General features: G+C 42.8%; 1 protein-coding gene across 1 annotated transcript in view; it reads left to right on the top strand.

Annotated features, from left to right (window-relative positions):
* The first annotated feature begins 498 nt into the window (after positions 1-498).
* The window catches only part of LOC132324059 (V-set domain containing T-cell activation inhibitor 1-like), a 28,849-nt gene continuing 8,681 nt past the window's right edge, over positions 499-20,666 (top strand). Inside the window, exons 1-3 of the mRNA XM_059840022.1 lie at positions 499-655; positions 16,919-16,995; positions 17,417-17,469. Of these exons, the coding sequence (XP_059696005.1) occupies positions 16,988-16,995; positions 17,417-17,469 (61 nt within the window). The 5' untranslated portion in view covers positions 499-655; positions 16,919-16,987. The remainder of the gene's footprint in view (positions 656-16,918; positions 16,996-17,416; positions 17,470-20,666) is intronic.

A 20,666-nucleotide genomic window follows, 5' to 3' on the forward strand; every position in this document is an offset into this window, starting at 1 on the left:
GAGCCAGGGAAAAAGCAGTGCTTGACTGCAGAGCAAATAAAAGAAACAGCTTTTTTTGGCACTGTAGAGTTTGGAAAGGCATGCTTAGAAACTGCAAGGGGTAGCGTCAGTGCTCAGTTGTAAAGGAAACCAAATACAATTAGTTTTGACTGATGTTAATGTAAGATAAAAGTTTTTAAATATTTTTTTTCCTCAGTAGAAAGAACTAAGCAAAGTCTCAAGTGCCTGCTTAAGCTGAGAGACAAGAGTTGTTTCAGAAACACTGAATCCTTGTTCTGAGCATTTTCAAGTAGCACATTCATGCAAAGAAATGTTTAACTAAAAGACAAAAGGTAGGCAGTCCTCCTAGAAGGACTGCAATACCTGAAGGCTGCATTATCCTAAATAGCTAAATTCTGGGAAAAGATCAGAGGTGGATCCTGAGCTTTTTCTATTGGTAGTTTGCAAGATCCTGCATTAGCTGCACACGCTCTGGGTGGGAGCTGACAATATTTCCATTTATTCCTCTGCTTGGCTGGAGAAACAGCCCCTGATTTCTCTGAGTCACTGCTCACATCCTGCCCTGCTCCAGCACTTCCTCATTCACAGGAGCTCCTTGCAGCAGCACGCCTGGATCTCAGCACGTGCAGGGGGGACACAGGGAGATTCCACAGAGGTAAGCAAGAGATCAAGTTTTCTATATTGGATGAGAAAGTGCTAAAATTGCAGTATTTGGGCTGTGGGGTTTGGCTAAGGTCTTTTGCACTTGCTCCAGATGATGTTTCCATGGGAAAAAACAAAAAAGAAACTGTGTGGACTTAGGGGTTTGTTTTTTGTTTTTTTTTTTTCTTTGTCATAAGCAACAGTTTTCCAGAGAGGAAAAACTCCAGACTGAGGGGGTTCCCAGCTGTGTAACTGCTCTCCCCCGAGCTGGCTCCCAGCTGGGGTGTGTTTAAACTGCAAAATGGAAAGTGAGGCCACCACTAAAACAAAAAGCCTTTCCAACTAATTTTCTCACTGAGCACCACTTTGCCTCTATTTCTGCTCTTATCTTTTTGCTTTTCCTTAGCCATTAAAGTGGCACTCTGACAGAAGTGACTGAACAGGGAGTCTCAGTTTGGTGAAATTCAGAGGACAAACACCAGGCTGAAAACAATCAAATCACACTTGCTGCCTCAGAATGTCACCCGAGCAAGAGCAAAGGCTCAAGACATTCCACATCCAGGCAGAAAGGGAGCTCTAGGTAACTCCTCAGGTTCTGAATGGTCTCTGTTCACAAAGTGGCAGAGAGTAACAGCAGCTAAAAGGGAAGGCAAAAGGTCCCAGGGTGCAGGCTGCAGGTAGTGAAGAAGTCAAGGGTAAGAGTGACAAGACTAGAAAGAGGGCAAACAACTGCACAGGAGGGTTTTCCCAGACTGAGTCACTATGGTTTCTATTACAGGTGGTAGTGGAGTTTGGGGGAAAAAAAAATACAACAACCAAACAAAATAACCCAAATTCTGTTGCAGAAATAGGCTCCAGACAAAACTGGTGCCTTGATTTTGACAGATTTATGTTAGATTAATTTAAAAAGCACATCACAAAACCTACACAGCAATAGATGTACAAGCCAATCCCTATAACAAGGCATTTAAAACAACTTTCCTATCTTAAAATCTAATTTTATTCTTGGTGGCTCGTTTCTGCCTTTAGAGGGGACTGCACCCACCAAATTAATGCAGCGACAGAGGAAGGTAGGAGAAAGACACCTGGGAAAAGTACAGAGCAGCAGATACCACAAAGATCAATTTCTCACACCCCCTCCATGTGAACCTGGAACTCAGACCCCCCTCAAGAGCCAGCTCATGCTAGATAATCTTGCCTTTTTGGAAAGCCAAATAGAAATGTTTCACCAGTTGACTAAAAGTGAATCCAGAGGAAGAAGTGAAATGACAGAGCTATAGATTTCAGTTCTCATTAAATCAAAAAACTTGCCATTGTTTGGAGTTTATCTTGGTAACACAAGTGTAAATAGTGCAAAGGTGGAAAGTAGGACAGATTTTTCATTCCAGAGGAATTATTTATCTATTTCTGGAAAGGGAAAGGAGATGACAGGAAATTTTCAGCTCCTAGTGCTCTTCTTGTAATACAGACCAGGTTATTGGAATATTTGGCAAGATGAGTATTACAAAAAAATTCTGTTAGGCTTCCCCCAGTTGGGAAAGCCCTAAAAAAAGATTGCACGAGTGTGTACTACACTCAGGAGACTGATCTTTTGGTAGAAAAGTCACCAGTTCTGCACATTTTATCTCCAGAAAAGCCACTTAATGATCGGTGGGAAGTGAGGAATGGGTGGGAAAAGAGCATTTCACTCTACAAAAGAAAAAACATACATATTCTTTAAGGGAAAAAACCAACAACAACAAAAAAAAGCCAATACACAGGTGCAGTCAACTCTTTAGGGGGCTTCTTAGATTTTGCCACCTTACCATGGTAAATGCCATCTACAGTTTTCTGCTAACATAAAACAGAGACCTGGTGGAGCAGATCCAGAATAAGTCCACAAAAACAGTCAGTGCTGGAACACCTCTCCTCTGAACACAGGCAGAGAGAGTTGAGGTTGTTCAGCCTGGAGAAGACTCTGTGGAGATCTCAGAGGGCCCTTTCAGGGGCTGGTAAAAAAGAGATTTTTTACCAAGGCCAGTAGTGACAGGACAAAGGACAACGACAGCTGTCAGTTAAAGCACAGGACAATCACACCAAATAATTACTTGTTACCTTTCCACAAATGTGTCAGCAAGGGGAGGGAAAAAATCCCAACTTCCATTAATTACATATTCTCACAAATGGACATTTGTGTCTGCAGAAAGGGCAGCTGTAGTGTTTATTGTTTAATGCCATTTCATAGTGCTCTAAAGATCCAAACACAATTCTTTGTTTGCCTGCATTATAATGAGGCCTCCAGATGTTTGGCAGCAGGCTGTAAAATATGCACAATGCCAAAGCTAATCAATTAGCACTTGGTGCTTTCCCATCTGAGGACACCACATCCCTTTTCCTTCCAGAGTTAGGGATGCAGTAGGTTGCACAGAAGTCCCACCCAACACTCCTCCCCACTGCCCCAGCTGAAGTGATGAGATGCAGTTTGGGGAAGAAGTAAGCCATTGTCACATTCCTATCAAGGATCAATCAGCTCAAGTTCCCATTGAGTGCATCAGCTCCTTCTACCAATAAGCAAAGACAATTTGGAGAAGGAGTCCTGCCTTTCCAAATCAAAGTGTCTGTGTGGTTTTCAGCTCGAGTTTAGTCATTTCCAAAGGCCCAAGTCTGCCCATCTCTTACCACAAATACTCAGAACTCAGGCTTTGGGCTCATTGAAAAAATGAGTTTTCATGAAGAGATGATAACAAGAGAGGATGTGAATTCAGACACTCCAGATGTGGAAACTGGGAAGACCCACTCAGTTGCTACATCTGTCTAAAGTAACAGCTGCTCCATCTGTCTAGCACATTGCAATGACAAAAATCCTTCTGGTTACAGCTTTGTTAGACACCACCCAGAAGTGCCGACTTCCCCAGAATCTGATGGCAAAGCAGAAAAATCAATTGTTTACTTTGGTAGCAACAGCTGTGCATTGAATAATAATATTGTGTTTCATGAGAGTTTGACTCTCATACACTTTCAGTGTATTGGAAACACACTGAAAAGTGCTTTAAGACATGCAAACAAGGACATGCCTTCCATCCAAACAAAATATCCAGAGCATACTACGAGATGCCAAAATGGCATCCAGATGCCAAAATGACCAGCCAGATATGGTCCTGCCTCTATTCTGCACGTGGATAAATAATAAGGTATTTGGCCTATGATTTTAAACATTTTGTGCAAGAAAAGAATAAAGGACAGTAGTTTTTTCTAAGTGCAGCAGGCATTCTTAACTAGAGAGACTCAGATATAAACAATGATCTCTCACATATATAGAAACACAGTTCCTTCAGCTGATACTTTACACAACTTGCTTTCCCAGAAAACAGGGTTATCCACTGGTGTTCTCAATGAGAGTGATATGAGAGAAAGCTGAGATCCTGTCTCTGGTTTAGGTCTATTTACACCTTAGGAGATCACTAAAGCAGAGAATATGAGAGGAACTTGAGAGTAACCAGTTTAAAAGTTATCACAGCTTGGATGCTCAATGTTTTTGTCATCACTCAAGGAAATGTGAGCAGAGAAACATTTGAGAAGGCTGGCCCTGACACTACACAGCCATAACCACCAGCTCAGTTATGGATGGCCTCATTGCTTCTCTGACACCCCAGGAGAAGATAGCCAAGGATTCAGAGTTCTTAGGTGATATTAGAGATTTCCACTCACACACCCCCTTGATTTTTGACATGGCTAGAACAAGCAGTGCATCTTTCTGCCCTTTAGGCTCCAAGGCACATCATGCACCCAACCAGCAATTAGCTGCCATATAATACAAGTATTTAACAGTGTTTCCAAAATCACTGCCACAGACACAATCACTGTAGTGCTCCAACCCACTTTTTCCTGGATTTCCAAAGAACTGTTGTTATCTAGGTGATGCAAAACCTCATCACTTGTGCAAAACTCCAGCCAAGAGTTCAGAAGGCGCCAAAGCAGATGTGCCACAGGCACTTGCTACTGTGCAGAGGAGATTTGTGTCTGTGGCACTGAAACAGCTCTTGCAGCTACCCAGAGATACCAGATCACAGCTGCTGAGCTACAACCTTTTCCTGCCATTGCAGAAGCAGGTACTGGATCATCCTAGGGAAAAAAAAAAATAAAAAACATCTACTGTGAAACAGCATCAGAAGATATTTCACAGGGTGTTGGTCAGTGGAAAGGAAAGAGCACGAGTTCAAAGGAAGTAAGGATGAGTGTTGGGAGTAGGAGATGTCACACAAGCAGAGCTTCAGCCAGGGCACTGTCAAGACCTCCCAACAGCACTGGTGAAGGTCAATGTTGCTGTTTTGGAAAGGAAAGAGATCAATTTTTGGGGGGAAGGCAAGTTCTAAAGACCCATCTGTGGGTCAGTGCAATGCTCTGCTGAATTTTCAAGCTTTATGTGGGTTGTGCATTTCACACCCTCAACTTCCACTTCAGGGCTAGTTGAAAATAGGCTGCAAAACAAAGTTCACCTAAAACTTTCACAGGGGGATTTCCTACATTGAAAGTGTAGAACCACAAAGGTTGGGCTGATCTTTCATAGCATGAAACCTTGTGGTTCTGCACAAACTGCTGCTCTTTTTTTCCAAGTCATTGCTTACCAACATGCTCCAAACAGCATAAGCATCTAAAAGAGATGCTGTTTGGCATCTCTGACACTGAGAAAGACTTCATTTGGTGCCCTCTATACTGCCAAAAAGACAAGACAGCAGCGACCATGTGCTGCTCCCCTGCTGTAGATGCAGCCAGCAAGTTTCCTTTAGAAAACAAATCTCACACAGTTGATCCAGTGACTCACTGCTAAGGTACTTTGTTTGGGCCCAGGGCCATAGCTAAAGGGACCTCCACCACAGCCCACAGGATGACCCTATGGCCCCTCAGGTTGGCCCTTCTGTCCACTACCAAGTGACCACCGGATGCTGTTGCAACACAAGACATCTGGGCAGAATTCATTAGCCTGATACTATCTGGCTGATTTTAGATATTCATTCTCCAGCCTGCTTTCAGCTGTGTCCTACTTTCAGGACTCTCTGGCATTAAACATATTCCCTGGTGAGAGGGTTATGTGGCTACAACCAAAAGAAGCATCCTCTGAAGCAATGAGACAGTTCATTACCAGAGCTCCCTTTTCACTGAACCTTTTCACCTTAGAAGAGCAAACTAAAGACTTTTTAAAAAGTCAGTAACTTTTAGGACTTATATCTTCCCCTAGTTCTTGGAAGCTATAATAAATTTACGTATTGGGTTGTGATCTTCAGTTGTTAAGTTCAAGGACTGGCTTAACTTTCTATCACAACTCAAAGATCAGCACGAGCCAATTGCACAAAGATGTAATTAACAGTTCACAACCTGTTTTCTTAAGAAGAGTAGGGTTTGTGGGATAAAGCAAAACACCTGCTTAGTTCCTCCCTCTTCCCCCCAACATCCCCTTAGCCCTTTAACAAATCTTGCAAAAATAAAAAAGAATTAAAAACTCCAAAGAGATTCTCTTCTCAAGGCAAGAGAAAAGACAGTTCTGTAAGGTTAGCTCTTGAGTCCAGAGAATTTGTGTTAGAGGGCAAAAGCATTAACATCAGGAGACATCAGAGAGCCTGAAATCTGCCCTACGCACTTCTGTGCAATTTTCTCACAGCAGTTATGGAACAACAGCTGCCTTCCCCTGACACAGTCTATTAGGGAATACAACACCCAGTGCAAAACGTTTCTATGTCAACTGCTATCTCTCTTCAATACTGCTGTCTCTCAGTTCTAAATTCATCCTTTGTAAAACCATCTGTAATGCTGCTGTAGCTGGATTTTCTATTCTCTCTCCTAGTTACTCCAGATAAGGGCTTGCAAGAGCTGATTTGCAATATGAAAGGGAAGACACAGAAAGAAATTGCAATGAGAAAGGTGACAGCATAAGAAGTTGTGGCTTCTTTCTTACAGTGTTCCTTTGCTTTCTCCTGGGGGAAGAGACCTTTTACTGTCCACTGGGGGAAAGGGGAGAGCTGGAATGTGAGGAGCTGGTTTGAATTTTTAAAACCAGAGCTGTTGGTCATCTTCCAGTTCTAGAAGAGAAACACTTCAACCAAGTACAGCTTTCATTTAAAAGATCATTTTTTAAAAAGTCCTGCTGAAGTCCTACAGTCTCCAACAGGAAAACCAAGGCACTGAACCACCACAGAAAAAGCAGAAGTAACACACAGCCCTTTCCCACCAAGACACACAGATAATAATGAAACAAATTTCAGCAGGTCCCCACATAGACCTAAAGGAGAGAGCAGGTACTATAAAAATTAATTTACATGCACACAGCCATGGGAAGAACAGGGCACTGTAGTCAGAAAAGGGTAGGAGGGAAGATGCCTACCCTTGGTTCTGAGCAGAAACACATAAGTAGGAAGCAAACACAAGTGGTCTTTCAGAGAGGTTCAAAAGAAAGGAGGAGTTCCTTGCTTTTCTTCCAAATCCCAAGCCTTTTACTTTGAAAAGCAGCCAGCATCTCCCTGTGTGGCTGTGATTACAGTCAGGGGTAAAAAAATGCTGTTAATGCTACTGCACTAATAACAGAAATTGCTCTCTTGCTGGTGGGACAAGAATGAGGCAAGATCTGATCATGCTTACACAATGCTTGAGAGATGTGTGCTCCAGATAGAAAATCATTTGGCTGAACTAAATCTGAACCAGGCATTAAAAAGATCTGAAAGCTTTAAGAACATTGAGGAAACGTTCCAGAGCATGGGGCCTGCAGGAAGTGCTTATGATCCCCACTCTTCTTTCTCCTATTTACAAATTTGACAGTTACAGACATTTTCATCAGGGAAAAATAAAAAAATACATCCACCTCAACAATGAAACCAAAAGTCTACAGTCCTTCAGCACCTGGGCAAAACAGCTCTGTATGACTGTTCTGCACTTGAAACAATTATTTTCAGGTTAGCAAAAGAAGCATGAAGTGCTTACAGGCATTTTTAAGGGCCTGTGCTTAGGACCCTGTTCATATCTCTGACAAACAGAAGTTAATTGGACATTAATATTACCATGGTTGTAACACAGCCATACAACTGGAAGCTTTCTGCTCCAACACCAGAGCAACTAGGTTTAAAAGACTGCGTAGGCTTCAGCTTCTTAAATATTTTCAAAAAGCAGGGGTTGGGAAAGCAATTCCATGGGGAAGAGGGGGTCAGGTTTAAGCCTGCAATATTTGGCAACTCTCAGTCTTATTTTTGTCCCTGGTTCAAGAGTCCTGGAACCACTAGGAGTCCATCTTTTTACTAGTACAAAGTATTCCATTAATGCTTTGTGCTTTACAATGGGCATCTACGGAAAAAGCCAAGTTGGGCTCCTGGAGAAGGGAACAGCTTTTCCATTTCTTGATTATTTACACACCTGTTTTTTTTCCTTGCATAAAAAAAGGTGCCATTGGAACCTGCAGAAGTATCAGAGATAATTCAGCAGCACACCAGAGGTGCTGGATACATTGCTGTGAATGACTTGGGAAAAGTTATTCTATAAACAGCTCCTCTCTCCTTGAAGAGTTCTCACAAAGTGCAGCTGCAGGTCTGTTTACAAGAACTGTGAGAAAACAAACCTCAAATAAAACCCAGACACCTTCACTTTTACTGTAAGAGAGCAATGCTCCTTGAGAGACCAGCTCAGGCAGAGACCAGCTGCTTTTGATTCCTTAGCTCTGACATCAGTGAACTAATTATTATCATTGATTGGCCCCAGGATTTGTTCCAGGTCTGTAAAAACTTTATGATGAACAGTTGCTCATAAACATGTTCAAACAACTGTATTTAGTAGCTGAAAATCACTGGATGTGACTCAGGTGGTTTCTGGTGCTCAGAGGAGCTGTTGTCAGGGTTTATCTTCCAGGTGTGCAAACCTCCAGCAAGGGACTCTCAGGTCAGTCCCAAGTGAACATCATCCTCCTGGGAAGAGCCAACAAAAGTTACAGCAGCCTTGATTAATCTCAGTTTCTTTCTCTCCTCTCACCCTGGCACCCTGAACTTCCATTTTCAGACCCACCATTCACAGCATTTCCACATCCAGTGCAGCAGCTTCAACAGCATAGGCTGCTAATTAGCCTCATTTACCTGTCAGGCTCATCAATTTGTTGATGAATACTTAACTCCCTCCTGTAGAACAAAACCACTTTCTGAACTTGGTCCAAGTTTCTTCCTCTTCTTGCCTGATAGGAAATATAAGTACAATTATTTTGGCATTACAAGTCAGGGATGAGATATATTGTCCTAACAGGTCTGATAGAGGAAAAAAAAATTGACTGCTGAGCCTTGGTGGGATTGTTATATGTATCACTAACAACCACATCTTGTAGAAAGAACCTCTTTTTGAGATATTATAAAATAAAAATAGCTAAGGGAAGAGAAGAATCACAATAAGGAAAAGAAACTGGTAATCCTGGAGCTTCTTGCTAGCAAAAATAAACATCTATATGTCAGGATTTTCCCCTGCTCTCTCACAGTATTGGGCTGGAAAGTCATTTTGGAGAATAGAAATTCTCTGGCATTTGTGTGTTACACTTCCTCCTATATAAGGCATCAAAAAAAGTAATAAAGTCATTTTATTGACTATTCTGTCAGATCAAAGCAGTCTCTTGAGCCTGAAATAGTTTCTCTTCTGCTTCCTAAGGAATTCCCCCAGATTTTCCCCTTCTCCCTCTCCCTTTTGATTAGGCTATATCCACTACCTGAATACAAAACTTCCAAGGGAGGGAGTTTTCCTCTTTCCTTCCTTGGGCTGATAACATTAACCAAGGGAGTTTTATAATCCTGGCTCTGTGTGAAAGATAGCTGAAGACTGGACAGGAAAAAAACCCACACTTTTAAAATAGATCATTTTGGAGCTTTACAATCTTAACAGCTCAATACTGTTCATAGGATGGGCTGGGTTTTAAGGGATCTTGAAGATCCTCTTGTTCCAGCCCCTCTCCATGGGCAGGAACATCTTCCACTAGACTGGGGTGCTCAGAGCCCCATCCATCCTGGCCTTGGGTTCTTACTTAGTGTTCAGTAACTCAATTACTGTCAAGTTACATCCTCTCTGAGTTTTCCTTGCCCTTTCCATCATTTCAGGCAGCAATACCCTCTTGACTCTGTTTTTCCAAGAAGCCTGGACCAACCTTGTTCACATCTAGCTGTGCATGTAACTTGTCCCTCTGTGGGAGCTTAGTAACAAAGGAAGAGCTCAGATAATTGTGTGATTTCCATGCAAGCAGAGGAGCTCAGCCCTTTGAATATTGGGGCTGCAAACTATTTGCAGAAATTTAAACTAGGTAGAGATATTCCAGTGTAGGGAGGTTTCTGCAAGTAACAGACTAACAACAGGATTAGGCTTCCATCCTCATTTTTAACAAGACATAATTATTTCACTTAGGGAATCTCTAATCTAGGTGGCACCAAGCCCTTTAAGGCAAGTAGTAACTGCAATGGGAGGGAAAGGCCATGAGAAAAAGCAAGGCAAAATACCTGCCAACCACACCCATACTATGCAAGAACTTCCCTCATATTTCAATCCATTTTGGTCCTTCTTGCCTGTATCTGTCTTATGAGGAGCTGCATTCAGGAATTCCTACCATTTGACATAATCAATGCATAATTAATGCATGGAACGCCAGAGGAAGGGTAGTGAGGAATTTTTATTTCACCCATCTTCTACTCCAATAAGTTTCTCCCCAGTTTGTATCTAGCAAGAGCCTCACACACATCCAGTCAGTAAGAAGGCTAAGTAATCATTTCAGAGGTTATGGCACACTTGCACAGAAGTGGAGCTCTCTGCTCCAAAGTGATGCTAGTAACCCAGACTGGATCATCACTCTTCAAAACCAGCTCTCATTTTTACATCTCCAGATCATCCACTTTAGAAGTATTAGTATTGGTCAGTGTTGTATTAATCCAAACATTTTCACTGATATCAGTTAAATAATGCCCCCAGGACTCTTCACATAATTTCATCTAAGAATCAGCTCAGCTGCTTGATTGTTGAGTACTCCAGAGTCAGGCAATATCACTGATTTAAGGGTTAGTTTGAGCAGATGCCAGAGGAAAAAAAGACCCCAGTGAAGAAAAGAAATTAAATCCTTATTTCCATGTTAACATTCTAGCCTACAATACCTTTGTAGGTTAAACATCACTAAAATAAACCATTATACAGAGAGTACTAGAAGCAGATGTTCAGGCAGGAACTGCATCCAAAATAAGAAAAAATACATAACATAGATTCAGCTGAATGAATCCTGGTCTCTTTCTGCATTGGCACTTGGGAACAACTTCTTTAAGGCTACAGTTTCCTAAAAGGTAAAGCCTCACACACCTATGCCCTTTTCACATAACTGTAATCTCTTGAAAGAAGAGATCTTTATTCTTGAGAAGAATAATTTATTCACCAAAAGAGGAAAAAAATAGATTTTGTTGGAACTGGAAGATAAAGAGCAGTGGAAACTCTCAGAAAGGCAAAAAGGAATTGAGAAAAAGAAGAACTTTTGTGGGAGCTGTCAGAAGGACTTTACAAAAAGGAACCATGGCTTTTTTGTCTCATTCCAGAAGCTTCATCAAAGGGCATAATACCACCACACACCATTAGTCACAAGGAATAAATCTCATCCATGAGCACAAGGGTCAAGGGAGGGATACATACATATATGTGTATATATATATATATATATATATATATATATATATATATATGTGTGTGTGTGTGTGTGTGTGTGTGTGTGTTTGTGTATACACACATATACACTTATGCTGCTTAGGCTGTGCTTCCTGACGTGCCACAGAGTGTCAGATCTGCAGAACTCAGTCCCAGGAGGGCTTAGGACACTCAGGACAGGGATAGGTGGGGCTGGGAATACTTGTTAGGGATTTAGAGGGAAGAAATCCCTCTCTATGCCAAGAGTCTTTGCAACAGGAAGGAAGCAAGTGGAAGGCACTGCCCTGCCATAGAGCAGCAGCATTCTCTTGAAAAGCTAAATGCTCAAAAGTTATCTCACACAGAGGATAAAGCATGTCTTAAAAGAATGGGATGAGGGCCCTCTACTGAAAATTACAGGCAGATGTCATGCCAAACTGCCTAACACTGACTCCAAAGGCAGCAGAGACACAACTTCCCTCTGGAATAGCACAAAAATCCTTCTCGTTCTTGGATTTGCCTTCACACAAGGCAATCAAGCAGATGGCAGACACAACATTTCTCAAAAATAACAGCTGGAAATATGGATGCCATGGATCTTGGCTGGATCTTGGCTGTCTGAGCATTCAATCAGACCAGACTTAACATGAAACCACCAAATACCCACAAGACTGTAGCATCATTTGCTCAGGGTTGAATTCTGTACACTTGCATACCAAGAGCGTGCTTCCTTCCCCCTGAAACTTGAAATGAAACATGCCACTTTTAGCATCAGTCCCCTGAGCCATCAAACTCTTCCCATTTTACAAAGCCACAGACTACTTCAGTTTAGTCTGAGAACTATTCAGAATGGCTGCTCTGAAATCAAGAACACAGTCTAGTTTCCCAAGGTTTCCAGCCTGCTAAATGTGAGAGTTCACACACAGTCTGGTTTTGGCCAGACACCTCTAGAGTTTTGCTATTTCCCTTCAAACCATTGGGAAGTTGTTTACTTATGTTTGAATTCTGGAAACTGATCCATCATAAACTGAAATTCCTGTTTTCCCTACTCATTTTATTTCCATACATAGAGAGAAATTCCTCTTTACCAAAGCTGTTTATTTAAAAGCCAGGGAGGTTCTAAGCTCCTGCTGCAGGACCTGTATATGGTACAGTGGAGCAAACAAGGGGGAACAGGAGTGGGAAAGGGTCTGGAGCACAAGTGTGGTGAGGAGCAGCTGAGGATGTCCAGCCTGAAGAACAGAAGGCTCAGGGAAAGCCTTATCCCTCTCTACAATTATTTGAAGCAGGCTGTAGCCAGGCAGGGGTCAGCTTCTTCTCCCAGACAACAAGTGACAGGACCAGAAGTGGCCTCAAGTTGCACCAGGGGAGGTTTAGATTAGATATCAGGAGAAAATTTAAGGGTTGTAAAGCACTGGAACAGGCTGCCCAGGAAAATGATAGAGTCACTATCTGTGGAAGTGGTCAGAAAATATGTAGAGGTGGCACTTGAGGGCATGGTTTAGTGGTGAACACAGCAGTGGTGCTGGGTTGTCACTTGGACTTGATGAACCTCAAGGGCTTTTCCAACTTTAATGATTCTTTGATTCTACAGCTTTCTACCAGGAGCAAACCATGCACCATCACCCATTCATTCGTTATTCCCAGAAGGAAAATCTTTTCAGGACAAAAATGCCTTTGATAATCTTTCAGTCCCCAGAGCCTGTTTGTGGCCCACAACAAGCCTTAAACAGGCAATGGGAAATTCCAGCAGCATGGGGAAACACAGGAAAGCCCAAAGGCAGCACCCCACCCACCACCTCCACAGCTGGGCTGGTGTGACTGCAGCACAGAGTACAGAGAACCCCAGTGCACAGCAGATGAGGGAAATTCAGAGAATTACAACTGCATAAAGTTTGCTAGAAGAAACAAATGTGAAAACCAGGCCAGGCACCCACAGCAGGGCACCTGAAGATAAGGATCCCAATCCAAGACTCAGCTGTCACCACAGCACATTTTGCAGCCCCAAGCCCCAGGCAGTCCCCCAAGGAAGTAGAGGACATTCCTTCCCACTGCCTTGAGCCACAAGGGTGGCTACAGAAACACTCTCTTCCACCACTCACAAACTTCCAGAAGATTGCTTTCAAATTAGGGCAATTTCAAAACCTAGAATCCTTGAAGAGGAAGCCACTGTTGTTTTTGACTATGTATCAGCATGTATCCCTCTCCAAGATGTCTCAAATCTCTCTCCTCGAACTAATTATAGGACAGGCCTGTAAATGATGCCTCATGTTGTTTATAGGTTGCTTTCAGATGAGACCAGAAGTAATCACCCAGTTTCGGTACAGGCTGTTGCATCATAAAACTTTCTCTAAGAAACCAGACTGTAATTTCCACTTGCAAACTCACTCATTAGCTTTCTATTAACTAATGACTTTTAATAAAGGCAATAGGACTGGTACTGTGGTTACGTGAGAGGAGGGCATTTGAAGAAATGACAGAAAATTGCCTTGATGTGGGTAAGGAATAGCAAGGTGGCATTTTTCAGCTCAGGTGCCCTCAGGATTTCACAAAGTCATGGAGAAAGGTGCCTCCCCCATCTTCCTACAAGCACCAGTAACAGTCACTTTGCATAAACCTGTTCTCAAAAGCCAAAGGTATGCAAGGGAGGGAGTGGAATAAAAAACATGCTTGAAAAAATTACCAATGACTAAGCTACCAAGCCTTGCCAGGTGCACAATGAGAAGTTTCCACCTTGGCAGCAGCCTTCATTCATCTGCTGGGTGATTTGGGCTAATCCTTTCAGAACTACTGCTGCCTTCTCCAGCTGGTGTCTGCTCCACCTTGCACAGCCATTCATTTGGTGCCCAGTGCTGGATGGTGCCAGGGGAAGTGCAAGAGCTGAAAAAGCAAATCAGTTCCTTCAGCTTGTCCTGCCCACTTAGCTCACAACCACTTGGATATCAGTGTCACACTCTGTGGTCACCACACAGGAAGAGTTTTAGTGCTCCCAAGAGCATTATAACTTTGGCAGCAGCATTTAGACCCTTTCTCACCCCATCCCTCCTGCACTGGAAAGGGACAATTGGAATCCATTTGCTTTGGGACACAAAGCCCTGCTATTCTACATTTGGTTGCTTCACTACTTGATTAATTTAATTTTAATGCAGGCTGAGCTAGCGTGCTCAATACATGGCCTTGCACATACAACAGAAAAGTTGGGTGACAAAGATTGTCAAGAAGATCATAATTTTAAAAATTAATCATATGCTTTACAAGTTAATCATACATTTTACAATTTAATAGTATATTTTAATTGCACACAATGCCTTAGTTATTTCAGATAGGTTAGCATGTTAAAGAGTTACTAATTAGCATTTGAATTCTTCAGGAAGTGATTATTCATTGCAAAGCCTTACTCTGTTAATTATTTTAACCTCTGGGAAAAGAAAAAGTCCTAGGTAATTCCTACAGCTGATTTAAATAATCAATAAATGGCTCAAATTTTAAACTTGAAAAAAATTTCAAAGAAAACACTGTTGGTTTCCAAACTTCCCTATCATTTAAATCAGAAATGGAAAATAGGAAAAAACAGTTTCTATTTGATATTTCATGTAAGTGTTTATCCACATGGTGCATGAAACATCTTACACCAGCTCAACTGAACAGACAGGAACAGATCTCTCCTTTGGGGTACTAGGAGCATCAAGTTAAGTCAGTTCAAACCAGAAAGAAATGTTATTTCAAATAAACAGCCCTGAATTAAGCTAAATTAAGGGTCAGGTGCTCCAGCTAGACCATCTGAAGCATTCCTGTGGTTCGATTCTGCTTCCTTAAAAAAGACCTGCATTGCTCTCTTTATGTGCAAGCTTAACTCCAGTAGGGAAGTAACACCAGCACGTGGATGGCAAGAGAGCCCAACAGGCACAATTCAGACACAATTTGGTATTTAACTCTGATCTCAGTCACCCCCCCATCCAAAACCTCCAAAGAGGCATTTCTGAGAACCAGAAACTCCACAGGGACTCCGTGGGAGGAAGCCAGCCAAAGGCAGGGACACAAACAAACCAGCTATGCTGGAACAACCACCCTGGTTTTCATGGAGTCAGAATGAAAACTGACAGAAAACGACTGACCCTCCAGAAGAATAATACAACTTTCAGGAGCCAGCCTGGTTTTCCTGGAGTCAGAATCAAAAATGACAGAAAAGGACTGATGCTCCAGCAGAATGATACAACTTTCAGGAGCTCTGCCTTGTGAGTCATTCCTGTCTGCTGCCACTGCACCTTTAAAAAGGCCTGTTAGCTGGCCACACATGCCAAAATGTTTAGCTGTTTCTGACTAAGGAGATGATCATAAGGACCACCTGTATGTACAGAGAGAGTGGACATGGCCACAGTACCACAGAGCACCAGCTGCCAGGCCAGGCACCCTCAGCATGGCCAGAGACCTCATTGCTGTTGAGGAGCCCTGGTCCAGCAGAACAAGTTTGCTCCTGGTATTTTGGCAGCTTTATGAGGGATGGAACAACTGGACTTGGCACTCTGGTCTGGCTGACAAAGGTTAGACTATCTCAGAGGCCTTTTCTGTCATAGGAGTGACCATCAGTGGCTCAGTTTCACTGACAACCAGTAGGCAGAAAGGAAAGAAATACGGAATAAGCTCCCATAAATGTATACCCTTGCCCAAAACCTCCTCCAGTGGGCAGAGAGGCAACCATGGGAGTCCAGCAGAGACAGGACACAATGTTAACATCAAAGAAGCCAAGGATGGCAGATGGTTTGCACTGAGTATCAGGAAGGGGCTGCTGAACAGCTCATAAGCAGGACTTGGCCACGAGGAGAGAGGGAAGAACATAAATCCAGGTCTTGCTCTCCCCAGGAAGCCACAGTGTGGCAGGAGCAACAGGCAGGAGAACAGCACCAGCACCTTTCCCACAGAGAGCTTCCTCAGTGGGAAGAGAACCTTGGCCAAACCACTGCTTCCACCATCAGAATCATCTCCGAGCACACAGAGAGGAACAATCACTCAGATATTTGTACTCTTTAATCTATGAGGATGGCAAAAGGAAGCCCAAACTCCACATTCATTCCCATCTCCACTTCTGCTCCATTTTGGTATTTTTTCCTGAGAAAGTACCTGATTTAAAAGCCTCCTCAGAGAAAATATTTTCATTTTTCTTACAGGCTCATTAGTTTGCTGGGAGATGTGCAGCTTTGGTGGCATTTAGCAGTTGGTAGGACGGTGCCTACACCTCCTGATAAATGCAACACCCATCAGGTTTCTCCACTTTATTGGCTCTCAGCTGGCTGCAGAACAAAAATCCCTTCACTGGGCTGAGAGCTAGTCAGAGCAGGGCTTGTGACTCACATCTGACCTACACAGGAAAATACATTCTTTGTATTGCAAGAGTGTGTGCAAAAAAAACCAAACAAACAAAAACCACCAAAACAAAACAAACTCCAAAACCCCAAAAAACCCACAGTGAATTTACAAACACAGACTGTAAATGATATATCCCCAGAAATTATATAACACCCTGTGTTTTACATACACAAAGTGAAAGAAAACAGCAAATGAAGCACCATAATAAATAAATAACCTATTCTCTCTTATAAGGAACACTTCTAACAAAAATTAAGAGCCTTTCACTCTTTTGCAGGGACACAAGTAGCAGCTGAAGTGCCTGGTGAAGCTCCTGACAGATTCCCAAGGGCTGGGAGGCACAAAAATGAAATGGTAAGTTATGCTTTTCCTTGGACTGTGAAGGAGCTGAAGGAATTTGGGAGCAGAAGGAATTTCATTTAGTTACCAACAGAAAATAATCTCAAATCAAACTATGACTACACAGATGCAATTAACATTGTCTGTATGTGAAGGCAAGAGGGAAGTAAGGTCTGGTGTTGGCAAATGAAGCCTTGTCCCATCATGAACACTGAGAAACCTCAGTTCTACAGGCAGGAGATAAAACCCACACCAAGACTAGATGGCAAAACAAGCCAGGGTTTCTAACCCACCCAGCTTCATATCCAAATTACCTTCACAGATGAGGGAGCTGGGAAAGATGGCATAAATTACACCAGAGGAAAGGTCTTTGATCTCTGCTCCAGCATTCTAACAAAGCATTTGACCTTTCTCTCTTCTCTCTCCTTCTCATTAGGGAGACTGCTCTCTGGATGGTTGCCTGCTTACTGCTTGCATCTCTGCCCAGAGGTAAATATTCCATAGTGCACACCTAGGAATGTGCAGAGGCATTTACATGCAAACACACAAGCTGCAAGCAGAATCTTGGAGCAAAACAGAACAAACAAATGCATTGCTTTGCATATATTTCATCACAATCCAAGGTTTGCAAGTACAGATAAACTTCTGTATCCAAAAGAAGTGGTTTTCAAATTTAAGGTGTTTCAGACCCATAAACCTTTACCTATAAAGTTTATCCTATCCTTAGAAGTACCCCATCATTTCAATAATATAAAGATTACTTGGAATCTCATCCTTTACAACCCCAAACCATCTTGCATCTGCTTAGCTCTAGCAGAGTTGACTTTCTGACATTACATGAATTAGATACCATTTTCCTGTGAAAAGGTTATACTAGTACATGTCGTTGAGAGAATTTTATACAAGATGCAGTTTCCTTATTGATGTTTAAATACAGCAATAGTAAGACCTCTGTGTGTGGTCAGGGCTCCTCTGTTTGCCCAGAAAAGCCTCACATTTGCCAGACACTGTGATAGTTAAGGATGCTACACTTCACCTGGAAAGCAAGGGGGAACAGAAAAGCCCAATTTTCATGAGCTTCCCTGCACAACACGTCAGTTGCTGAAGCAGGGGTGTTTCCTTATTACAGGACTCTTGCAGGTTGGTTAAATTGTCACATTCAACTTCATCTTAAAAGGCTTAAACAGTCCAGCAGTATTTAAAACACATATTTTTATTTTCTTTTAATCCACAAAATAAACTCATCCCACTTTCCATTCAAGCCTCACAACTGCAAGTGAAAGCTGTGTGGCAACATTCATCTTCTCCAAGATGGAGAACTGCCCCTTCCATGTGCAAAGCTTACTTGGTAGGTAAGATGAGCACTATTAATCCTGATTTACACACCTCAGCAGCAACTGCCACCACGACTACTTCAGTTTTCTGGCCAGGAAGCTCCCTGCTTCCACATCTCCTGCTGCAGCAACAGCCTCAGTGGGAAGCTCTACCAGCAGCACCAGCCTTCAGCAGGGCTTTACTCTTCTTCTGCAGACTGGCTTCTATAAGGACTCGTACTTGACTTCCCTCAGAAGTCTGTTCTCCCCATCTACAAAAGACCTCTTGCAGCTGTGGGCTGATTAAATAACTCCTTACAGCAGATTTCAGTCCCCTGCTCTTATCCCAGCCATCTTATCTTCAGCGGTGCCTCCTTTTTTTCCTCCTGCTGCCCTGATTTTACCAGCTGGGAGCAGGGAAGGCAGGGAGGGCTGAACCCTGTGGGTGTTTGTGGAGTCCTCAGGAGCGTTACAGGGTTTGTACACCACGTTGTGGAGGAGAGGGAATGGGTATAGCTCTGATATGCTAAATACTGGTGTTCTCCACCTTCAGAAAAAGAATCAAGAGGAAATAGGTGCACTTTCAAAACCACTATCAAATGTACAGGAGTGCACAGCCAGGAGGTAGGACCACACCCTTGCTCCCTCCTTTGCTCATTAGGAAAATCCTTATTGTCCATTCTTCTGAAGAGAACTACAAGCTCTCTTTGTCATCTTCTCTTCATCCAAGTGCAACACCATGCATTGCAAGCACTCTCTCTCCTCACAGCACCCTGCAGACAGGACTTTTCCCACCAGGAAAGTCTCCCTCCCTCCTCCTCTGGAGGCTCCTTTCTTCCCCTGCTGCCAACCCTCAGCAGCAGCCTCAGGCATGCTCCTCTCCTGCTGTGGTTTCCTGAGCATGGTCAGGGTCAGCCAGAACCACCATCTGCTTTCACACTTGGCCTTGCCCTGGGGACACTGCTGAGCAAAGCCTTTCCCTGTCAGGGTCAGGATGAAAGTGCTAGAGATGGTATTTTGTGCTCTGGCTCCAATGTTTATTATTTCTTAAGTATATTACAATCTTACAAGTTGTGAGTTCTACAGAATTCTACTAACAAGATTCAAAATGGCCCTGTATCTATCTCTCTACAAGGTCTTTTAAGGAAAAACTGTCCAATTAAGAAATGACACCTAAATTATTTTTATTTTTAACCCAATAACTAATCATTCATGTCCCACAATGCAGACTTTTCTGTCCAATTACAAAATACCACCCAAACTCATGCAGAAGGTGAAGAAGGACCAACCTCTGCCCTAAAACCTCCAACTTAGCTTTATATATTGTCACTGTCATATTTTCTGAAAAATCCCTTCACCAGGATTTCTTCTCCTGGGAAGCTGAGAAGCCTCAGAGAGAAATGAAAACAATAATTCTCTGATTGCTTCTCCTGTGTTTGCTGCTTTGGAATGTGGTCTGGAGATTGTTTACTAACAGGTGCATGTTTGATTGGTTCCATTTGAATTGTTTTAACTTAATGACCAATCATTATTAGCTGTGTCAGACTCTGAGGAGTCAGTCACAAGTTTTTATTATTCATTCTTGTTAAGCCTTCTGTCTGTGTCCTTCTCTTTCTTTAGTACAGTTTTAGTATAGCATTCTTTAATATAATATCATATCATAAAATAATAAATCAGCCTTCTGAGAACATGGAGTCAGATTTCTCATCTCTCACCTTGTCCAGGGGACCCCAGCAAACACCACAATATCTATTACTATATTCTAAACCCTTAAACTCTAAGTTTTCCACCCTGTGATATTACACACTTCTATTCAAACTACACACCCACAATCCCAGTTCTATCATTCCATTTTGGAAGCTTCTCCACGGCCTCAGGTCAAATGCAGTGTTCTCTTGAGGGTCTGTGCCTTTGAGCACAGAAAGTTTTAAATTCTCAGCATCCAGGGTTCCAACAATTCCCCAGGCCCCAACAGCTTAGGGAAGGGGCTCAGGTTGCTCCATCCCCTCCTTCATCCAGCAGTGGCCCCTTGAGGTGTGGTGGGGACAGCTGGTGGCCCTGCCTGGTGTCACTAATTGCAGGGCCTGGGGCTTGCAGGGTGACACATGCTGGGGCAGGAGGGGCACAGTACAGGGGAGGCTGAGCTCTGTTATAACTCAAGTGCCCTTTGAGAAGCAAATCCTGGCCAGCAACTGAAGCATTCTGAAAATTACAGAACCACAGAATCAGTTAGGGTGGAAAAGACCTCTGAGATCATCGAGTCCAACCTATGACCAAACACCACCGTGTCAACCAGACCGTGGCTCTGAGTGCCATGTCCAGCCTTTCCTTGAACACCTCCAGGGATGGTGATTCCACCACCTCACTGGGCAG

Source organism: Haemorhous mexicanus, chromosome 2, assembly GCF_027477595.1.
Source record: "Haemorhous mexicanus isolate bHaeMex1 chromosome 2, bHaeMex1.pri, whole genome shotgun sequence".
NCBI lineage: Eukaryota > Metazoa > Chordata > Aves > Passeriformes > Fringillidae > Haemorhous > Haemorhous mexicanus.